This window comes from Rhineura floridana, chromosome 15 (genome assembly GCF_030035675.1).
Source record: "Rhineura floridana isolate rRhiFlo1 chromosome 15, rRhiFlo1.hap2, whole genome shotgun sequence".
Lineage (NCBI taxonomy): Eukaryota > Metazoa > Chordata > Lepidosauria > Squamata > Rhineuridae > Rhineura > Rhineura floridana.
The window spans coordinates 5,538,613-5,560,754 of NC_084494.1; the positions used below are offsets into that span (position 1 = coordinate 5,538,613).

Consider the following 22,142-nt stretch of genomic DNA (forward strand, 5'->3'; position numbering starts at 1 on the left):
CTGAAGCTTTCCTGCTAGGGTGGTGTTGAAAACTAGCTTTCTATGGGCTTCCTTCTCCTAGGATCTGTCTCCTAAGATATAGGTTCTTTCAGGATTTGGCTCCTAGCTCAGGGTGACCTTGGGCTGTCCTTATTAGTTATTTCTCTGAGCTGTTTTACTTCAATTTAAATAATGGAATAAATGGGAGCTACTTACCCTCTTTTCGCTCTGCTGCTTAACTTGCCTTGACGCTTCATCAGCTGGGGCTCCCTCTAGCTCATGGAGCAGGCTCCCTCGCTAGGGGGGCTCTGACTTTATATGTGTGGCTGGTTCCTCCCAGCTACTGCTGCCAGCCAATGATGTGTTACTTGAGGCTGATGGCTATCAGCTGGGGCTTAACTCTTTAGTATTCTCTCAGGCTTCCTTCCTGAGCGAGGGGCAGGGCTGTTTAAGCTTTTGGCTGCTTTTAATCTCAGCCTTGTCCACTCTGATTCTCGTGGTATTCCACTCCTCCTTCCATAATAAGTACCAGCAGCGGGACAGCCATCTGTCGGGGATGCGTTAAGTTGGATTCCTACATTGGGCAGGGGGTTGGACTCAATGGCCTTGTATGCCCCTTCCAACTCTATTATGATTCAAAGTACTGGACATATGATAAAAGTGGGTGCCATGGGAACTCTCTTTGTGAGGTGGGCACTGATCACTTGGTTGTTATGGAGGCAATTGGAGGTCTTTTTGTCAAATAGGGTCATTAAGGAGAGTGCGACACAGCAATTATCTGAATTTGAGAAATTGTTGCGGATGAGTGAGGATGATACAAAAGAGCTAACTTAGTTGATCTACAGGATTCTGTTAAGTGGAACCACTGGCTCATTAGATGCACTGAAACCATTATGGAAGAGAGAGGGCTTATTTCTTTGTAGGAAATACACTTCTTTTACCTTCACTTTTCATTTGCATCATCCACAGTTGCTGCTCAATGTTAGCTGCCAATCGCTTTTTCCCACTCACACAACCAGGCATTCCTCTGGGGAGGATTAATCTTGCATTTTCCTTGTGGCCCCGCCCTCTAATTATACATTTCCACCCCCTCTGGTTGCTACGGTGACCGAGTATGCACAGTCTGTTCTACCAGCTGTAGTAGGTTTCTTTGAAAAAACAACAACCAGAAGTGTGAATATCTGTGTTTTCTCTGGTAGGTTATTTGTTTGAGTAGTGTTATGCTTCTATGCACAAGTTAGGGGGGAAAGAAAATAAAGGCACCATTTGCTGCAAAATAAAAAAGGCCAGCAGAATGGAGGAGAGCAACCAGAAGTTGCTTGTCAGCCTACAGGAAATAAAATAAATGAAGGGAGGAGGAGGGAGTGGGCGTGGAGAGGGGAACAATTGATCCACCCACCTAAAAGCATTGGAGCAAAGCATCTGCAAGCACTAGAGAAAGTATTATCAGTGGATTGGGTTAGTATGGATTCACAGGGGGGAAACTGTGTGAGAGCTTCTGTTTGCCGGTAATGTTATGCGAACCATGCAAATTTAAAGGAGAGATGAGTAGCACCAAAATACAGTAAACAACCATGTAGATGAGTCCAGAATTGAATTTGGAAATTGATGCATTTGACTGGAGAAAGTTGTGGAAAAAGGCCCTGCTTTGATCCATCTCAACTAAAAGCGGGGAGCCTTTTTAAAGCTATTATATAGATGGCACTTAACCCCACCCACAAAATATATCACTTATTAATTCCCATTTATCAGCTAATTGCTGGCAGGGTTGTTCTGTAATTGATACATGCATGTATTTATAGTGGGATTGCCTTAAAGTGCAACCCGTTTGGTCCTTGGTGTTTCAGGAAATGGGCAAGATCACCAACCAGCATGTTGCACTTCCTCAGCAGTTAGCACTTCTGAATCTACATTTAGATGAAGATATAGATCTCCATAGTAAAGAATTAAACTTCCACCTATTACAACCTGAAAGATCTACTATAGTTCACTATACGTTATTGGTATCATCTAGCCTAGGAAATTGCCCTTTTGGAAAAATGAGAGTGACTCTGAGTCAGTGTAAACAAGATAAATTTATTTCAGTGTGGTATGAGTTTGTGATGTTCATGAGTGAGGAGGAGCATGGCCCTGCTCTGTTGCCTGCATATAAATGCATCTGGCCGATTTGAATATCCCTTTGCTTTCCTCCATTGATGTTACCTTGTCTCCATATTTCCTGTAAACAAAAGGACATTTTGCTATTACTTTACTTGTTTTCTCATCATAGTCCCTCTTACTCTGTACATTGCTGTGTACTACATTCTGCTATTAAATGCCTGCCGATTATTTTGTTTTCTTTTATTTATTTTATTGCCCGAGTTCTGGTGTTTTACTATTGGACGTATTTGTTTGTACCTTTTGTCAAAATAATAAAAATAAAAATAGAAAAACAGGCAGAAAAATCATTAAGTGGTCTGCCAAGGTCCTCACCAATTTTCATGTGGTCTTTGAGTGGGGGGAGCTTGGGAACCACTGCCCTAGAGGTGAAAATGCATTATGTTGATGCTGAGAAAATCTGACTTCCTCATCTATGCTGTCCCATCTCAACTACTGCAGTTCGAAGTGCGGAGGGGCAATATGATTACATGCCTATCACAGACTCATATTGGCTAGCTCTTGTGACATCACTGATAATTCATGAGGACACCCCATTCCTATTCTAAGAAAAAAAACGTCTATCTGTCTCCCCCCTCCTGGTCACTTCCAGACAAAGCATTCATCCTGATTTATTTGTAGGGAGGTTAGACAAGGGTGCATCAAAACAAGTGTTCTCCCACATTTTCCACTGCGTTTTCCCATTATTTTCCTTATCGCAGAAAGGCTGATCTTCTGGGGAAGCGTGTTTGTTGCACAACAGCTCCAAATCAATTGGAATCGTTCAGCCTAAGTTTGCCAGTATGTGATTGAAACCCACCCCCAAATAGCAACAGTTTTGAAGTGTCCTCCAACCTCTCTGTTTCCTTTAATTTCCTTGACCTGCTGAGACCATCCTTGGCTGAGCAGGGATACGAACCTGAGCTTATAGCCTGTGTTTTGTCTCTTGCCCCCCCCTTCTCCCCTCTGTCTCTGTGTAGAGAACATTATGGGTTGCTGCTGCAGTGACTATGATGAAGGTTGGGACGAGAACATTGAGATTTGTGAGATGTGCCACTACCCTGTTGACCCAGCCACCAAGTCCCAGGTGAGCAGCCCTACTCTGTCCTCTGGTTTCCTCCTCCTAACTAGGTTAATTGCCTTGTTCCTTTTCTTAAAAGCCCACACTTACTCCTCATCATGCTTTGCATAAACTTCAAGGCCTAACTCCTCACTCTCCTCTCCCTGCCTGTGAGCTGAATCACAGATTGCACCTTTTCACTGTTTAAACGATTACCTGCCCCAACCTGCCCATCCAACTCAACTGCATCATGTAGATTTTTCTCTTTAGTCAGATGTTGTAATGAGGCTGTAATGTGTCAACAGCCTTCCCCAGCCTGGTGCCCTCCAGATGTTTTGGACTACAACTCCCATCAGCCCCAGCTACCATAGCCAATGGATGATGGGGACTGTAGTCCAAATGTCTGGAAAGCATCAGGTGGGGGAGGCACCTGTATGTGAAGATTCTTTTCATTTTTATCAATGGAAATTAGGGATGGGTGAATCTGTCAATTTCAGTTTCACTCCCCCCCCCATTTTTCCATCTCAAATTCAGTTTTCCACATCAGTTTGTGGTTTGTTTGTTTTTAAAGTGCTCATGAAATTAATCAGCATTTTAGTGTGAATTTTTCCTAATACACACGTTTGCATGCAATTTTACCTAACAAACATATTTTTGCAAAGCTATTCTTCCTAATATAAAGGATTTGTGTGTGATGTTCCTTAATATATGCATTTTATGGGCACTTTCCCCCAGTACATGCATTTTTTTACATATTACTTGGCTGGAGCGCTGCATTGCAAAATTCAGAGAAATGTGAATTTTGAAGATTGGCTGTGTTTCAGTTCACAAGTTGTTTTAGAAAGTGCAGATTAGGTGGGCACGCCTTTCAGTGCAAACTGAATAGAATTTTTCCACCATCCCTAACAGAGATAGATTTTAACTCTGGATTTCTAAGGTTGTAATCCAATACAGAGCCAGTGTGGTGTAGTGGTTACGGTGTTGGACTAGGACCTGGGAGACCAGGGTTCAAATCCCCACACAGCCATGAAGATCACTGCGTGACCTTGGGCCAGTCACTGCCTCTCAGCCTCAGAGGAAGGCAATGGTAAACCCCCTCTGAATACCGCTTACCATGAAAACCCTATTTGTAGGGTCGCCATAAGTCGGAATCAACTTGAAGGCAGTCCATTATCATAATCAATCCAATATATGTCTATATAGAAGCAAGCACCAATGGATTAAATGGGATTTCCAGATAAGTGTGTATTGGATGCAGCCTAAGGTTGCAATCCAATGCACGCTTACCTGGGAGTAAGTCCCATTGAAACCAGTGGAGCTTACTTCCGAGTAGACATGTATTGGATTGCAGCCTAAGACTTTTTTAAAAATAATTTTATCACATTTTAATTCTAGCTAACTGCATTAAAATGTTCACCTCGCTTTGCTTCCACGCTGATTTTTTCACTTAGATGAGGCCCAAAGAAAGAAAGAAAGAAAGAAAGAAAGAAAGAAAGAAAGAAGGGAAAAGTCATAAATAGTATAGGACTGGTGAGAAATTTACGGATTAGTGCTATGGAAGGATCCTTGATTTGAACTTTGTTTCTCCCACAGAGGCTGACTTCAAATGGTTCCGAGATGTGCAATCCACTGATACCTTGTGAAATGGTTCCACCTCCCAGTTCACCTCTTCAAGGTTAACATTTTGCCATTCTTCCTACTTCTGAGTGTAGCACAGACAGCAGAGGCTGTCTGGATTTCTCGGGCATGCAGAAGCTCTCTTGGAGTGGGTTTGTCAGTGGGCAAATCTAGGGCAGAGGCCACTAAGGAAGGGGCCATTGCTAGGGTAGTGGCAGCTAGCAGAGAAAGATCCAGACCGCTGTACTGTGCTCTCTGTCTTAGGAGAGTTGCATCCCAATGTTCTCTGAGACATATTAAAAGATCCTGCGCACCCCTAAAATCGCCCTCCCTGCCTGCTACCCCAATGACTGCTTGGGTTGTTTCTGCAGCTGGTCCAGGCTTTGTTTGCTTGTTTAGGAAATGTATATTCTGCATTTCTATGCAAACACATTCAAAACAGATAGTGATAAATGCAAACATTACAACAATAAAAATCAAAGTCAAAACCAAGCATAAAATATCAGAATAAGCCAGGTAAAGCACTTTGAAAACAGCATCAGAATAAACCAGATTAAAGACATTTAAGAGACATCTGCCCCATGGAGATGAAGCTTTTCTATGGTTCTACGATTCCTCAAAGCAGAAAGAGAGAGGGACCAACAGATCTTCCTGTGGAAGGTGTTCTACAGTTTTGGTGCCAACACCGAAAAGCCCTATGTCATCATGTGCCCGCCAGCCATACCTCTAACCAGTGAGACACAGAACAGGGACTGTGATCCATAAGGCATGAACAACTTCATATTATGCTAACTCACTGAGAATGTGCACATGCTGGCTGCGACTGATGAGAATTGTAGTCCAAAACATCCGGAGGACAGTAGGTTGGGGAAGGCTGAAGTAGTGAATGTCATGTGAGCTGAATTCAAAATTGTATCTCCCCTAGCCCTGAAACCTGTTTAGAAAAATACAATATATTGATTTTCTTTATAGATAAACTGGTGGTTGCATTGTACGATTATGAATCAACGCATGATGGGGATCTGGTGCTCCGGAAAGGGGAACAGCTGCGGATACTGGAAGAGTAAGTCTGTTTCCACCTTATAATGTTACCTATAAGTCTGGCACACCGACAAAAGGAATTGTCTGCCACATCCAAGTAGTAGTGTGAGTTGCATTGTGGGGTTGCATCCCATGATGCACTGAAACTGGGCTAGGAGGGTCCAAGGCAAGGGAACTCATCCAAAGCTACACAAAACGGTCAGTTTTTGGTTTGTTTCTTTCCTTTTAGGACCGGGGAGTGGTGGAAAGCTGAGTCTCTCATCACCGGGCGAGTTGGCTGCATTCCATGCAACTTTGTTGCCAGGATGAACACTCTGGAACAAGAGCCGTGAGTAGAGACATTTCTGCTTTTCTTTAAATGTGCTGCCGCTCTAGCGACCCAACTAAAGAAAAAGTCATCAATCTTATGAGATTTTACAATGCAATCCTTTGCAACTGCGTGCTTATGCAGAAAGGAAGGGAGTTCGTTGGTGATCACGTTCAAAGTAAGTGTGCAGAGACTGCAGCCACAGAGTGCAACCCTAGGCATGCCTACTCAGGGGTAGTAAACCCCACTGAGCTTAGGCTGCAGTCTGATGCCCATTTACCTCTGAGTGACGGTCCTGTAACCAACTTTCCTAGTTAGGTGGGGTAGCCACATTCCTAGGTGAGGCATAGCACTAGCCAATCCGCATTCCCCTCACTGGTGGAGAGGATGTGAGGGCCAGGCCAGGGGAAAGGAAAGGCAGTGACCCTCCCGCTCACTCCTCCTCCTCCATCCAGAGTGTGTGTTAACTTACACAAATGGAGTTTAATCTGGAATTGAGAGATCCCCAGGAATACCAGACTCAAAAGCTTGACTTTACTTTTAGCTACAGTCCTTTTTCACCTGTGGTCTGTCCCTTGCTCTGACTCTTTATGAGCCGAACTACTTTGGTCATGACAATGAGCTGCCAAGCTTGGCTTTGATGCTGCATTAGGTATCTCAGTTTTAAATTCCACCTGAAAAGCAAACCTGTCCATAAGGAAGGGCAGAGAGAAAATAAATACTTTCGAGTGTGTTTAACTCCTCCTTGAGAGTGCCTCTTTCTAGGGTTGTTCCTGACCCTTAGATTTTTCTTCCTCTTTGACAATGAAGGGGAAACTTTTTAACTAGACTAACTAAGCAAGTGGAAACTAATTGTGGAAAGCAACTGAGTCTTTTTAAAACTGGTTGCTGGGCTGATTTTTCTGTAGAGGCCTCATGCTCAGAGCTTGGAAGTAATTTGTTACCAGTAACAAATTACTTGTAATTCATTACTTTGTTGAGGAATGAGTGGGTAATTCCTTTACATTTTGTTTGTAATAGAACTAGGAGTATTTTTTTTTACTTTTGTGGAGTAATTGTAATGTTTCCAGCATTACTTTTGGGCATTACTGGGGGGGGGAAGCAGGGAAAACATTCTGCTTTTCTGATTTGTGGATGAAAATCATGTGCCTCAAACTGGGCTTCTGTACAGCGTTGCTCTTCCCTCATACTCTGTGGGTGGGTAGAAGGCGACGAGGGAGGAGGTGGTGAGACGAGGTGGAGTGGAGAAAACCATTGTTTTAAAAAATGGATGGTGGTGGTGAAGAATGAGTGGAGGGAAAAAGGAGCCGGAGGGCAAGAACATGAATAAAGGAGGAGAAGGAGGCAGCAGCAGAATGGAGATAGACTGTGGAGGTGAAATATGACAGTGTGTGTGTGTGTGTGTGTGTGTGTGTGTGTGTGTGTGTGTGTGAATACTGTGTTTGCACTTGGCATACAAAGTGGCCTCCACCACCCTTTTTGGCTACTGTGCTGCATTTGCAGTATTTTAACTTTTTTGCATCTCAGGGGAAAATGTTTGCTTGGGTGAGTGGCCCTTACTTGGTGGCACGGCAGGGTATGGGAGGTGGTTAAGTGAGAGAGATTGTGCTGGCTGGCTGAGTGGGGGGGTTGCACTTGATTTGACGTGCAAAGATCTGAGTAGTGGCCTCTGCCTCCCTCCCCACCTCCCTTACCAACAGAGAGACCACCATTGCTATCTTATGGATAGAAAGAATTATTCTACTACTTCTCTATGTGTGTGTTTATTTTTAATGTTGTTTTAGGCTATTTAGATGTGCAGCAACCAAGGCCAGCACCTTGTAGGCATTTTTTTAAAAACCTAACTGAAATGTAATTGTAGTGATTACTTTTAAGAAAAAGTAAAGTAATCAGTTGCTTTCGGAGCAATTGTAATTGTAACGGTAATTACTACTTTTTGGGGCCATGTAATTGTTTTAAAAGTAACCTTCCAAGCTCTGCTCATGCGGAGTTACACATATTGGGAAAATCAGAAATTAGGCCTGAGTTTCAGCCTAGGTGGTCAGCCAGCCAGCTAGCTAAATGTAGTGTACACAGCAATATTTTTATTCCTCTGGGCTGTTTTCATCCTTTGCCATCGAGTACTCAAGAAAAACTATGATTGTGAGTATAGTGAATTCTTTAAAAAGGTAAAGGGTAATTTAGGGTAGCATTTTTTTTCCAGATCACTTTAAGTTATCTCTTTATTTCACCCTTTAAGAGCAAAAGAAAGTCCAAGGGGTGGAGGCTAACTCTAGTTCATAATACAAAGTTCTAATAGTTAACTCTTCAAGGGTCATGTTCCTATACAGGCTGTTTTTTCAGGATTACTTAAGTAATTATAGGATGCTAATGATCATGCAAAATCCACCCTCAGTCAAGGATAGTGAGCAGACTTTTGGGAGCTCTTCCAGAGATGAGGCTATTGTTGTGCACTTGCCCTCCCTTATTCACTGAATTTTTCAGATCCGACTCTTAAATTGCTCCCGTTCTTACAACAAGCTATCGTTCTTTAAATGAAGGTTGTCATTATCTGTTATGCCACAAATTAAAAAGAAGACAATTTCCCAGAAAAATGGGGGGGGGAGCATACCTCTGGGGGGAGCAGTGTCCCCATTCCCCCCTCCATGGCTACAAGGCTGCTGGGTGAATCCCATTGAGTTCAATGGGACTTGCTTCTGAGTAGACATGCATAAGGTTGCATTGCTTGTTGATTAATCTATTACATTTGCATATGGGTAAAACAATATTTCTGAAGCAAAACAGCATGCTTTCTTTGTTTTTAGATTATGTACACCAGCTTTCATCAACCGGTTGGCCTCCAATGTTTTGTAGTCCAAAACTTAGAATCATAGAGTTGGAAGGGGCCTATAAGGCCATCAAGTCCAACCTCCTGCTCAGTGCAGGAATCCAACTTAAAGCATCCCCGACAGGTATGAACCTTCTGAAGAGCAAAAGGTTGATGAAGGCTGATGTACATGTTTGCACGCTTCACCTAAAAGAGGATTCTCCCCATGTGTAAGAGAAGGCGGGGTCTTCTTTTAAGATGGTGCAGTCGCCACCTGCAGTTTTATAAGTACTTGTAATAATATATATATATATAGGTATGTTGGCAGCTGATGAAGGTGGAAGCTGAAACATTTTGTTAATATAATAAAAACCTCTGTTTGGTTAATCACAATTACGTTCATATATATACTGCCCAATTGAGCAGGGGTGCCTTTCTTTAAATCAGTTGAAGGTTTTCTAATTAATTAACAATTAATCTTACTGATTAATTGATTAAAGATTGCAGGCTGCAGTCCTATCATCAAGATTTGGATGTTTTGCTAAATTATTAGGAACGATGTGCCCAGAAGAGAAGCAGCAGCCCTGGAATAGTTTCATCCCTACTTAGTCTTGCAGCTTTGTCGCTTTGCCTTGTCACCCTCTGCCATAATGAAGAAATGGACTCCAAGGTGGAGCTAGGCAAATAAGGGGGAGAGGCCATGCAGGCGTAGCCTGGCTCCCACTGAGTTCTGTGCGAGACACAATAAATGAGCTACAATTTGAGACATAGCTGAAAAAGGACAAAGGCTCTGCAGATTTAGCCCCCCCCCCATTACATCCCTGACTTACTCCCATAGAAGGAGAAGGTTGTCCTTCACTCCTATGGAGAAAAGTCACATGCCGTACTTGGGGACTCTTTTGTGCTCAGGAGGCACACAACTTGTGCTTGTGGCCTGGTCTTCTCCACTGGCAAGGATACCCCAGAAGGCTGCAGTCGCTTTGGACTCTCAAGATGGAGACGGGGGGGGGGTATTCCTTGGAAATTTAAATAAATAAAATGAAATGTTTAAAATGAATATACACACACACACACACACACACACTCTCTCTCTCTCTCTCTCTCTCTCTCTCTCTCTCTCTCTCTCTCTCTCTCTCTCTCTCTCTCTCTCTCTCTCTCTCTAGGGATGGAAAGATCTGTCTGTTTCAGTCCTCTCAGTTTCTCGTTTTTCCAATGTTAAATTCAGTTCTCTACATTTCTACAGCAATCTGCGGTTTTAAAAAAAATCCTCATGAAAATTCTCCACCATTTTAGTGCGAATTCTCCAAATAAACACATTTTTGTAGGCAGTTTTGACAAAGGTGCACATTTTCGCAAGCCATTTCTCGTCATGCCTTTTTGCAAGTTGTTTTCACTCATGTATTCCTCTTTATGCACACTGTATGCATTATATATACATTTTTGTAAATGGTAGTTAGTGAACTGCATCCGAAAATTCTAATCAATGCGGATTTCGAAGGATGGCTGTGTTTCGGTTCTCATAGTGTTTCGGAAATTGAGAATTTTATAAATTCTGCTTGAAATGCAAACTGAATCGAAATTCTCATCCATCCCTAATACACACACACACACACACACACATGCATACTGCTGAGCATGATTAACAAATGTTCTCATATTGCTTTCTTCTGTTTTAAATTAAAATGGCCCTTGCCTACGTGTAGAGCATAAGTCAAGACAGTAGCTTCAAACTCTGCAAACTCTTTCTGTTGTTTCTTTCCTGCAGCTGGTTTTTCAAAGCTCTCACCAGGAAGGATGCCGAACGGCTGCTCCTGACCGCGGGGAACACACACGGTGCTTTCCTCATCCGGGAGAGTGAATCCACCAAAGGTAAGCAACAGCCACTGCAGTGCCCAAATTACGTTGGGGGGCTAGATGGGACCTGGTGGCACACAGACACACACACAGTGTCATTCCCTCTCCCCAGTAAATACTGGGAATTGTAACAGAGGCTGGGGAAAGACAATGACAATGAGTTAAAAGACATTTCCCTAACCTTTTGATGTATGAGTCCATGTTCAGACAACACACTAAGCCAAACCATGGAGGGGCAAGGTAGATACTGTGCGAATGCACAAGCAGATCCAACCCATTGCTCCTACTGGTGCGTTTGCACTGCACTAAGCTCCCCACCACCTCCCACCTCACCCAGTGAACAGCAGCAATGCGGCTGACCAAAGGCGAGCAACACTGCCCCCCACTGTCCACTATTGGCAGCAGCAGAATGACCAAGAAGCAAAGTGGGCACTCATGCGTTCACACTAAACCATGGTTTGGTTTAGCATGATGTGCACGCCAGGGCATTATGATAAATGTGCTTTGGCTTAGCATGACATACAAACCAGGGCATTATGTTAAACATCTTTTTTTTAAAAGTGTGCTAAAGCTGGCCACATATATCAAAAAGAAAGTGGGTGCTGGGAGACCCAATCACCATTTTGCTCTTGATTGATTTCCCCCCTACCCACCAGTTTCCCACCTGTTCCCCCTCCCTCAAAGGCCCTGTTTGTCCTAGAGTGCAACAATCCTTCATAGGAAGTGGGCTGTCTCCATACTGTCTGGGCAAAGGGGGCAAAAGCCAGGGCCTGAGATGCAAAATCGTGAGGAAAATGTTGAGGGAGAAAGATCTGTGGAATTTTGAAAGAAGGTGGTGTTGTTTCTTGGCGGGGAGGAGGAGTCCTCACACATCTCTGGTTAGAAGCGAACAAAATATCCAGGGTCCAAAACATTTATTCTCTGTTTTCTTGTGGGTCTACACAGGTTCCTTTTCTCTCTCCGTTCGTGACTTTGACCAGAACCAGGGAGAAGTGGTGAAGCACTATAAGATCCGCAATATGGACAATGGCGGCTTCTACATCTCCCCTCGCATCACCTTTGACAGCCTGCACCAGCTGGTGGAGCATTATATGTGTAAGGCGAAAGATGCTGCCTGATCCTGTGCACGTCTCTCTCTGCTTGTCCTGCCTGCTGGCGGCAGGAGGGATTCTGCTACCTTCTCATATCTGACGAGATGAGCAGGTGCCGCCAATGGAGTTGTTGCTCAAAGCCAGCCTTTGCCAACCTGGTGCCCGCCAGATGCTTTGGACCACAACTCCCTGAGCTAATGAGCTGTAGTCCAAAACATCTGGAGGGCCCAAGGGTGGTAGGGGGTGCTCTAAGAAGACCCAGGACTCTGTGTGACTTTTGCTTCTGCAGCCGAGCACAGCCGTCCCTCTGCCTTTTGCATCCGTTGAGGTGATTCTAAAACAGGCAGAGGGGGCTCAGGTGTGCATGACCATCCGGAGGAAGGTCACGTGTGAATCAGCCTGGATCCACCTGGCGGCATCTAGACTGCCTTCCCTTCTGTGTGTTCCTCTTTCTCTCTGTGTCATGCTGTGGCCTGGATTGTACAGGGTCATTTGTAGCGGTGGGCTGGCATGGGGGTTTGTTGTTGTCATGTGCCTTCAAGTCGGATGGACAAATCTGTCAATTTTGGCTTTTCTCAGTTTCTCATTTTTATTATTATTATTTATTAAATTTATATCCCGCCCTTCCTCCCAGCAGGAGCCCAGGGTGGCAAACGAAAACACTCTAAAACATCATAAACACATATTAAAATATATTAAAATATATTAAAACAAAACATATTTAAAAACATATTAAAACAAAAATCTTTTAAAATCTTTTTTAAAAAGCTTAAAAAACTTATTGTATTTTTGCTTGCCTGTCTTCTGATAGAATCGTTAGTTTGTTTACTGGACCTGCTTATATAATTTAGCAATTTTTGTATTTTTTCTGTTTATTATTTATCTGAGGGTTCAGCATGTTAGTTAATCTATGATAGGTATTATAACTTCTAGCAGTCGTTCCAAGTTTAATTTACATAATGTACAAAGAAGATTAATTTGCAGTATAATCCTCTATGCCTGTCTACTTGGAAGTAAGTTCCCTGGTGTTCAGGAAGACTTACTCCCTTGTAAGTATGGACAGGATCGCTGTCCTTGCCTTCGAACTCATTTTCCCAGTCTTAAGCTCAGCTTGCTCCATTTCTGCATCAGTTTGAGGATTTGTTTTTTAAAAAGCCCACACAAACATTTGCATGCATTTCTCCTAATATATACATTCTTGTATAAAATTTTGCTGAATATATTCATTTTTGCAAGCAATTTCCCTGAACATAATGCATTTTTTTACATTATTTCCACCAATGCATGCATTTTTGTACACACTTCCCCTGCCTCTTTTTTTGTATACATTGTTTGGTTGGAGAACTGCATTGCAAAATGCAGATAATTGTGAATTTCAAAGGACAGCTACATTCACGTATTTATTTTATTATTACATTTATATCCCACCTCAACCCTGTGAGGCAGATTGGGTAGGCTGTGAGAAGCAGTGATCGGCCCAGGGCACCTACTGAGCTTTGCGGCTGAACAGGGAGTTGAACTCTGGTCTCCCACATGGAGTTGCATTGAAATGTGAACCAAGTGAGTTTCATTCCCCTCTGTAGGGGTGTAGATATCTTTTTTGTTTTTGAGAGGCGATTCAGCGGCTCACCTTGCCTTTTCCTTCCTCCCCGGTCCTAAGATTTGATAGTGACCCTCCTTTGCTCTCAGCCACGTGGTGTGGACGTGTCCTCTGCTGCTCCTCCTTGTTCCTTCAGCTTCTGAGCTTGTTTTGTGTCTTTTCCCCTTGGTGCCACCCCCTTCATAGGCAACACGGATGGGCTTTGCACCCGCCTTGGCAAGCCCTGCCAGACCCAGAAGCCGCAGAAGCCTTGGTGGCAGGATGAGTGGGAGGTGCCTCGGGAGAGCCTCAAGCTGGTGAAGAAACTGGGAGCCGGGCAGTTCGGAGAGGTCTGGATGGGTGAGTGTGGTGGCAGAAGGGAACGAGGGGGGCAGGCAGGGCCACATGAGTCCTGCTTATCCCTGGATGTCAGCAAGTCGAGAACCTCAGCTTTTACTTGGGAAAACCCAGCAAGTTTCTAGCACTCATGACCATGAATACAAGATTTAAAACATGTTGAGCAATGCCAGCGGCGTCACTAGCGGGAGTGCGGGAGGGTGCGGACCTCCAGTGCGCGCCCTCCCAGGGGCATGGACGAGGTGGCTGGGCTTGCGTGTGCACTCACTCGAGGCCAGCCACCCCGTCCATGCCCCTGGGAGGGCGCGCACCGGAGGGGCACCCAGCCGGAGAAGGCCTGGGAATGCCAGCACGCCTTCCTCGCCCTGCCGATGCTGCTCCCAGTCTCGCCCGCCCGCCCGCCTCCGAGGAGTTGGAGCAGCCTTGCCGGGCAACAGCGCAGGGCGGGGCAGCTCTGGGTGTCACCCCCCTCATGGTGACACCTGGATGCGGGCCGCACCCTCCGCACCCCGGTAGTGACGCCCCTGAGCAATGCATATGCTGCAACATTTCTTGCTGGAGAACACTCTTGTGTGTGCTTCTAACACCCTGTTCTCCCACCAAATATCAGTTGGTTGTTCCCCTCTCCCTTAATTATTACTGTTTGATTAGCCAACTTAATAACCAGCCTTTGCTGCTGTGCCTTTCATAGAATCATAGCATGGTAGAGTTGGAAGGGGCCTATAAGGCCATCAAGTCCAACCCCCTGCTCAATGCAGGAATCCAAATCAAAGCATTGCAGACAGATGGCTGTCCAGCTGCCTCTTGAATGCCTCCACTGTCGGAGAGCCCACCACCTCCCTAGGTCATTGGTTCCATTGTCGTATGGCTCTAACAGTTAGGGAGTTTTTCACTGTGGCTTGATCACTGTATGGAGATCGATATTATCACTTGCTCATTGCTGCAGACACCACCACAGGACAAACTGCGGTAGACCACACAGCAGTGTGGGCTGATTGAAAAGTTAGCAGTCCTGTCTGCAGTTAACAATTACTCTGCCATGGCCTGTCGGGCATTGCCTTCTGAAGTCAGCTGCATTAGGAAACTGAGCTGAACAGTATCCTTAGTAAACTGTCTCCTTTCTTTTTGCTTTCATGGGTGCCCCAGGGCAGCAATATTAAACAGTTTGCTATCACACAATGGCAGGAAAGCTAGTGCATCCTAACATTTTTTAAAGGCAAAATAGGGAGAAAACAGCAACAGTGAAAAGCAGAGTGCGTAAAATGGGGGCCATTGCGTGCTGATTATGCCACCTCCAGGCCAGACCAAGTGAGCAAGTGGCAAGGGCAAGAGGAGTGGGCAGCTGCAGGGCCAGGGGCCTCTATGGTCAGCAGGGGCCCCCTTGTGGAAGTGTATGCACTGGCAGGTGCCCAGTGATACCAGCCTCTGATGCCAGCCATGAGCTGAGATCTTCATTCCTCTGCAGGTTACTATAATGGCCACACAAAAGTTGCCGTCAAGAGTCTCAAGCAAGGCAGCATGTTGCCTGAGGCCTTCCTAGCCGAAGCTAACCTGATGAAGAAACTGCGGCATCCGCGGCTTGTGAGGCTCTATGCCGTGGTCACCCAGAAGCCCATGTACATTATCACGGAGTACATGGAAAAAGGTGAGGTGCTCAGCAACATTACCTGGCCTTTCACATTGGCAGAGGTTAGTTTTGAGCCAGGGATTCTCCAGAGACTCCAGCTGAGGAAGCGCTGAAGAACCGAAGCTGGTGACAACAGAACACGGGGACCTCCCCAACATGCCCGGAGCTTTCAGAGAAAAAACGCTAGTCTTTACTCTGCTGACCAGCCACACCTCTAGTCCTCTCTACCAGAGCTTTCTCCTTCAGTAGCAGCCAGCCATTAAAGCTTATCGAAGATGCATCTTCTAGGCCAGCCTTTTTCAACCAGTGTGCCTCCAGATGTTGTTGGACCACAACTTCCATCAGCCTCAGCCAGCATTGCCAATGTTCAGGAAAGATGGGAGTTGTGGTCCAACAACATCTGGAGGCACACTGGTTGGGAAAGGCTGTTCTAGGCATTTATGCCCACTGAGAAGATAACAGTTGACCACTGCTGTCCATTAGCATGCAATCAATAGCAGCTCTCCTCATTTATGTTTTGGTTGCACCTGGAATAGCATAGAGAGAAAAATACATAGAGCTGGTGGCAGGGCAGGCATCTTATGCCCACTGCGGAGGGCACAATCTTCCATGCCCCCTCTCCTCCTCCTCACTCCCTCCACTGAGCCAGCAGAGTTATTTTGGACAGTTCCCCTGCATCGCCCTTTGCTACGTTAATGGAGGTCAGAACCAGAGCTTGTTGGATTTGGCACAAGGCAGTGGAGAAAGAGAAGGAAATGATAGGTTATTGTGACACAGCCGCAGCTACAATGGGAGAAGCCTGCCAAGACACAGAAATAGCCAGAGGGTTCGGAAGGGGTTTCCTGCCTCTCAGAGCTCATGCCATTTTGGCTCTTGTGGGCTCCTTCAGCAGGCTGCACCAGAGGCGCCCAGCTAAATCTGCCATATTATTATTATTATTATTATTATTAACCTGGCCAGCACAGCCATTTTGGACTACAACTCCCAGCCAGCACAGTCATGGGAGCTGTAGTCCAAAACATCTAGAGGGCTCCAAGTTGGGGAATGCTGATACAGTGGATGTAATCTGATAATTCTCTCTTTCTCTCTCTCTCTCTCTCTCTGGAGTGTTCTGTGCGGAGTGACAATGATGGCTCTATTGAAGCAGTGGGCTCTGTTGCCTGTCTCCGGGCCGCAGCAAATGTCACCACCCTCTAGAGCCAGTTGTCTGACACTCTTTGGAGAAAGCAATGGCAACATAGCCACAGTCCTTCCTGTGAGAATTCGCTACTCTATTAGAGGAAGTTGGCTGTGTATCAGAACTCTAAAGGAAAGGGTTGGAGCGACACCCTCTTCCACCAAAAATGTATGCCAAAAACTGGGCTATTTTGGTCTGTTTCTGGAAGGATATGAACAGGGTCCTTTTTCTTTTCTACTGAGAATACCAATGATACTTTTGTAGAAATTATGGGAGTGTCCCCTGTAGGGATGTAAGGATCCATCAATTTTGGATCTCTCAGTTTTCTAATATTAAATTCAGTTCTCCACATTTCTGCATCAATTTGTGATTTTTTTAAAAAAAACTCATGAAAATTCTTCAGTATTTTAGTGTGAATTTCTCTTAATCAACCCATTTTTTTCTTCGGTTTTGACTATTGTACACATTTTGTGAGCATTGTCTAATATAATGCATTTTTGTTTGCTGTTTTCATTAATATATTTGTTTTATAAACATTGTCCCCTAATATATGCATTTTTGCAAACACTGGTCAGAGAACTGCATCACTAAATTCAGATGTGTGAATTTTGAAGGATGGCTGTGTGTTGATTCCCATATTATTTTGGAAAGTGCAAATTTAATGAACTTATCTTTAAACGTGAACTGAGTCAAATTTCTTCCCCCTTCCCCTGATCTCCACTGCCATTAGCAGGGAAATGTTTGCCTTAGGGACAACTTTTTAAACAGTCTTGATGATTTCATGGCGATAAGAGGCGGAGGAGAGCTACTCTGTGATGTGCGTGAACATGTAACCACCTTTATGCCATGCACAGCAAATAAGTGGCAATGAACCAATGCTTGGAGGATGAAGAGGGTAGGCTTAAGAAGACATTGTGGTGCCTGAGCTGGAAAATTAAAATGCCAGTTCCCATGAGTTGTGTTTCAGTGTGAGTTAGGTAGGTGAAACGAAATTTCGCTCTGACCCACCCACTAAGTGACCTAGCAGGGCACAATCCACCAGAGAGGTCTTCTGAGCAAGTTCCACTGAGATGAATATTCATTCCATCTTCATCAACAGAACTTGTGTAAGAGAATGTTATGGGTGATTGGGCCCCATGTCTTTATCTGTCTGTCCTGCCAATCTGCTGCCCATTATGGTGCCCAGAACCCATTGTTGTGGTGGCCACCTTCCTTGCCTTTTGGCACGTCACGTATCTAGTGGTGAACTTTTCTAAGGAGGAATGCCAGTAAGTCCAACTTTCCCTCTGCTTTGGAAACCTTTTTTTACTAATCATAGGCATGTGAAGGGATTAGTCACTAGCTTGAAAAAGGCATTTTGCATATGCTCAGAGGCACTCACCTCCCCATGCTTACTGCACATATTTCTTTCTCCCTGTTACAGGAAACTTGGTGGATTTTCTCAAAGCTTCTGAAGGCATCAAACTGACCATTTATAAACTGCTGGATATGGCAGCACAGGTGAGGACAAAAGGAAAGGGAGGGGAAGAGAGATTAAAACCTGGCAAGATCGCAGAGGAGGACCAGTTGATGGAAAAATATGATATTGAGAGATGGGCTGAGTGGATGGATGTCATTTCCTGAAAACTTATTTTCAGGGCTGGAAAGAATGATGGGCCGGATTTCTGTCAGGAAACAGAAACTAGAATCATGTCCAGATTGCAAATATGCTAAAACAGGGAGTGCCTGACATTACCATCAGATAACAGACTTTGGTTACCTAAGACATAAGCAACAAGGTTTTCTTTTTCTTTTTGGATGCTCGATGCAAACTGCCATTTTTCTTCATAACTGTCGCTGAGGGGGAAAATCACCTTTTCAGGAAACACTTTTTCAGCAATATTATATTAATATTGCAAGATGTCTGGTGTAGTTTGATAAATTGTTGGAATATGTTGATTCAATTATTGAAGTAAACATTTTCAAAAAACAAAAGAACGACACCAAATATGAAATGGTTGAACTGTCATCTCTTGTCCTCTTGGAAAACCAGGTGAGCTGTGGTTTTGATTTTGTTGTTTGAAGATGGTTACATTCCCAGCCTCCTCATAGAACTTCAACTCCTAGAGTTCTTGGCAGGAAGTCCGGACTAATAAAGTAGTTGAGAACTAGTGTTAGACTAGGACCAAGGTTCAAATGCTTGCTCAGCCATGAATAGGGTTGCCAGGCTCAGGGCCTGAGAATGATTCTGTATCTTTAAGAGAAGAGAAAATTCAGCCAAGTGCAGGTTTTCTTGCAACGCTGTAATGGGAAAAACCACAAGGTGGAATTCTCCCTTCCGCCTGCACAACTTTTGAAGATACAGGAGACCTCTTGGAGGCTGGGCCTGGCAACCAAGAGGTCTTCTGTATCTTTAAAAGTTGTGCAGGGGGAAGGGAGAATTCCACCTTGTGGTATTTCCCATTACAGAGTTGCAAGAACACCTGCACTTGGCTGGCTTTCTCTTCTCCTAAAGATACAGGATCAGTCTCAGGCCCTGAACCTGGCAACCCTAGCCATGAAACTCCTTGGGTGACCCTGAGACACTCACTGTGACTACAGATTCAACCTGTCCTATCTCACAGGACTGTTGTAAGAATAAAATGTGTATGTGAGGGAGACATGTATGCCAGTTTATGCCCTTTGAAGGGCAGCTAAGATATTAATGACTAGGGGCTGCCACATCTGCTTGCTTTGCTAGCTTACCCCAAAGGTCCCCTGCCCTTCTACTGATTGCCAAAGCTCCTCCCACCCCCACATGTGTCGCCGGAGCTCCCCCTGTCCCCCGTTTTGTTCCCCCTGTTGTAAGCGTGACGGTAACAAATATATATATATAGGAAGAAACAAAGAAAACCAGAGAGATGCAGCCAGAGGGAAAGCTTCCCCGTTAAAATTCTGACTGCTGGGCAGCTGTGAAAAGCATAGAGTATCTGCCAGAAGAAAAGGAAACATCATCTGAGTGAGCAGAGAACTGCAGACAAAGTCAATATTGATCTGCTGTACACCTGTCTATTTCACCTATCCTGTAGGGATGAGGGAGAAATCTGGTTCAGTTTTCATTTAAAGGCGGACTTTCCTGATTTTTACTCTCTAAAACAATATACAAGCTGGAATCCAGCTGTCCTTGGAAATTTGCTCTTGTCCAAATTTTGCAGTCCAGTTCTCCAGCCAAGAAAAGTGTACAAAATGCAAAACACTAGTGTGAAATATGCACAGATGTGCACGTATTCGTGAAAATAATGTGCAACAATGCAGAATATGATGGAAAATTGCTTTGCAAAAATGTATATGTTAGGATAAATTTGAAGTACAATGCTGATGAATTTTTGTGAGGACTTGTAAAAAAAAAATTCACAAACTGATGTGGAAATGTGGAGCACTGAACTTAAATACTGGAAAAAAATAGAAACTGAGAGAAACCGAAATGGAGATTCCCCCATCCCTAGTCTCCTGCGGCGGTTAGAGAGGTGAAGGGAGGCCTGAGTTCAAATCCCCACTCAGCCATGAAGTTCACTGGATGATGGTGTAAACTATCCTCAAAGGATTCTCAGCCTATCCTACCTGACAGAGGCGTCGTGAGGATACCCTGCGAAGGAGAGAATCTTACACCTGGCCCTGGGTTCCTGGGAGGGAGGAACAGAGGAAAGGGGTAGAATGAAAATGCCGTGTAGACATCAGAATATAACAGTCCTAGCCTCTTCTCCCAAACAGATAGCAGAAGGAATGGCCTTCCTCGAGAAGAAGAATTTTATCCATCGGGACCTACGAGCTGCCAACATCTTGGTGTCAGAGACGCTCTCGTGCAAGATTGCTGACTTTGGTCTGGCCCGGCTTATAGAGGATGACGAGTACACAGCTCAAGAGGGTGGGTCTTCTCCTTCATCCTGGTCTTGCCAGGCCTCTTTGTGGGAAGCGGCAAGGTGATGGGGAAGGGTCCTTGACTGGTCCAGCAGGCTGGGGGTATCCCACAAGGTGTGGAAGGCACGGTAGACCTCACGCCAGACCAGGATGCCTGCCGGTGAATGGCCCCTCAGTTCTACAGACTCTCTTCACGCTATGCCACCCTTGCAAACAAATCAACAAAAGGGACTAGTTCACACGTTTATGCTATTTTTTCCTAGCTTCCCTAACAGATCTGTGTTAGTTTGTGGCCCAAAACAAAGGTGGGAAGTTCTGTTCTTATATATTCTGAATGATAAGCAAGTAAGGTTGCAAACCAAAACACACTTGAAATGGAAATGGATTGCCTTCAAGTCGACCCTGACTTATGGCGACCCTATGACGAGGGTTTTCATGGTGAGCAGTATTCAGAGGTGGTTTACCATTGCCTTTAAGGCTGAGAGGCAGTGACTGGCCCAAAGTCACCCAGTGAGCTTCATGGCTGAGTGGGGATTCAAACCCAGGTCATAGTCCAACACCTTAACTGCTACACCACACCGTCTCTCTTACCTAAATGAACCCAATGAATTTACTTCTGAGTAGACCTGTATTGGGTTCCACCCCAAATCAGCAAAGATGATTTCCTCCTCTCTTTCTAAATCAGACTGTCCTTGATCTGTGCTGAGGCAGCTCTGTGCTGTCCTCGGGTGATTTTACCAGGCTGAAATGTCTCAGTGAACTGTGACAATACCTCTTGCTTAGGGTTGCCAGGTTCAATCCCTGAGACTGATCCTGTATCTTTAGGAGAAGAGAAAGTCAGCCAAGTGCAGGTGTTCTTGCAACCCTGTAATGGGAAAAACCACAAGGTGGAATTCTCCCTTTCCCTGCACAACTTTTAAGGATACGGAGGCTGGGCCAGGCAACCAAGAGGTCTTCTGTATCTTTAAAAGTTGTGCAGGGGGAAGGGAGAATTCCACCTTGTGGTTTTTCCCATTACAGGGTTGCAAGAACACCTGCACTTGGCTGGTTTTCTCTTCTCCTAAAGATACAGGATCAGTCTCAGGGATTGAACCTGGCAACCCTACTCTTGCTTGTCTGGATAGAAGATGGAGAGTGGTGTGTGTCTGGTCATGGCCACTTTTGCCACCCCTGAAACTGGTATATGGCCCCCAGAAAGTTGCCCACGAGGGGGTGTGGCCCTCTGGCTGAAACAAGTTCCCTGGCCCTGTTCTGTAATAACTCAGAAGTACATTTGCATTTACATTATGGAGGCTGTGCAAGTGGGTGTCTCACGGGCTGTGGCTCAGTGACGGAGCACCTGCTTTGCGTGCCAAAGGGCCCAGGCTCAGTCCCCAGCATCTCCAGGGAGGGTTGTGAAAATAATCCGGCCTGAAACCTTGGGGAGCTGCTGCCAGCCAGAGTTTGTTGGTTTGTTTATTTATTTATTAGATGTATATCCCGTCCTCCCAGCAGGAGACCAGGGTGGCAAACAAAAACAATGAAACACTCTAAAACATCATTAAAACAGACTTTAAAATATATTACAAAACATCTTTAAAAAAGCTTTAAAAACATATTAGAATGCAATTCCAACACAGACGCAGGCTGGGATAA

General features: G+C 44.8%; 1 protein-coding gene across 4 annotated transcripts in view; it reads left to right on the forward strand.

Annotated features, from left to right (window-relative positions):
* The window catches only part of LCK (LCK proto-oncogene, Src family tyrosine kinase), a 63,123-nt gene that overhangs the window by 22,932 nt on the left and 18,049 nt on the right, over window positions 1-22,142 (forward strand). For all 4 annotated transcript variants that reach the window (XM_061596861.1, XM_061596860.1, XM_061596862.1 and 1 more), the window contains 10 exons: window positions 3,096-3,202; window positions 4,769-4,850; window positions 5,765-5,855; window positions 6,063-6,161; window positions 10,712-10,815; window positions 11,746-11,895; window positions 13,678-13,830; window positions 15,293-15,472; window positions 18,055-18,131; window positions 20,361-20,514. In XM_061596861.1, the coding sequence (XP_061452845.1) occupies window positions 3,104-3,202; window positions 4,769-4,850; window positions 5,765-5,855; window positions 6,063-6,161; window positions 10,712-10,815; window positions 11,746-11,895; window positions 13,678-13,830; window positions 15,293-15,472; window positions 18,055-18,131; window positions 20,361-20,514 (1,189 nt within the window). In that variant the 5' untranslated portion in view covers window positions 3,096-3,103. The remainder of the gene's footprint in view (window positions 1-3,095; window positions 3,203-4,768; window positions 4,851-5,764; window positions 5,856-6,062; window positions 6,162-10,711; window positions 10,816-11,745; window positions 11,896-13,677; window positions 13,831-15,292; window positions 15,473-18,054; window positions 18,132-20,360; window positions 20,515-22,142) is intronic.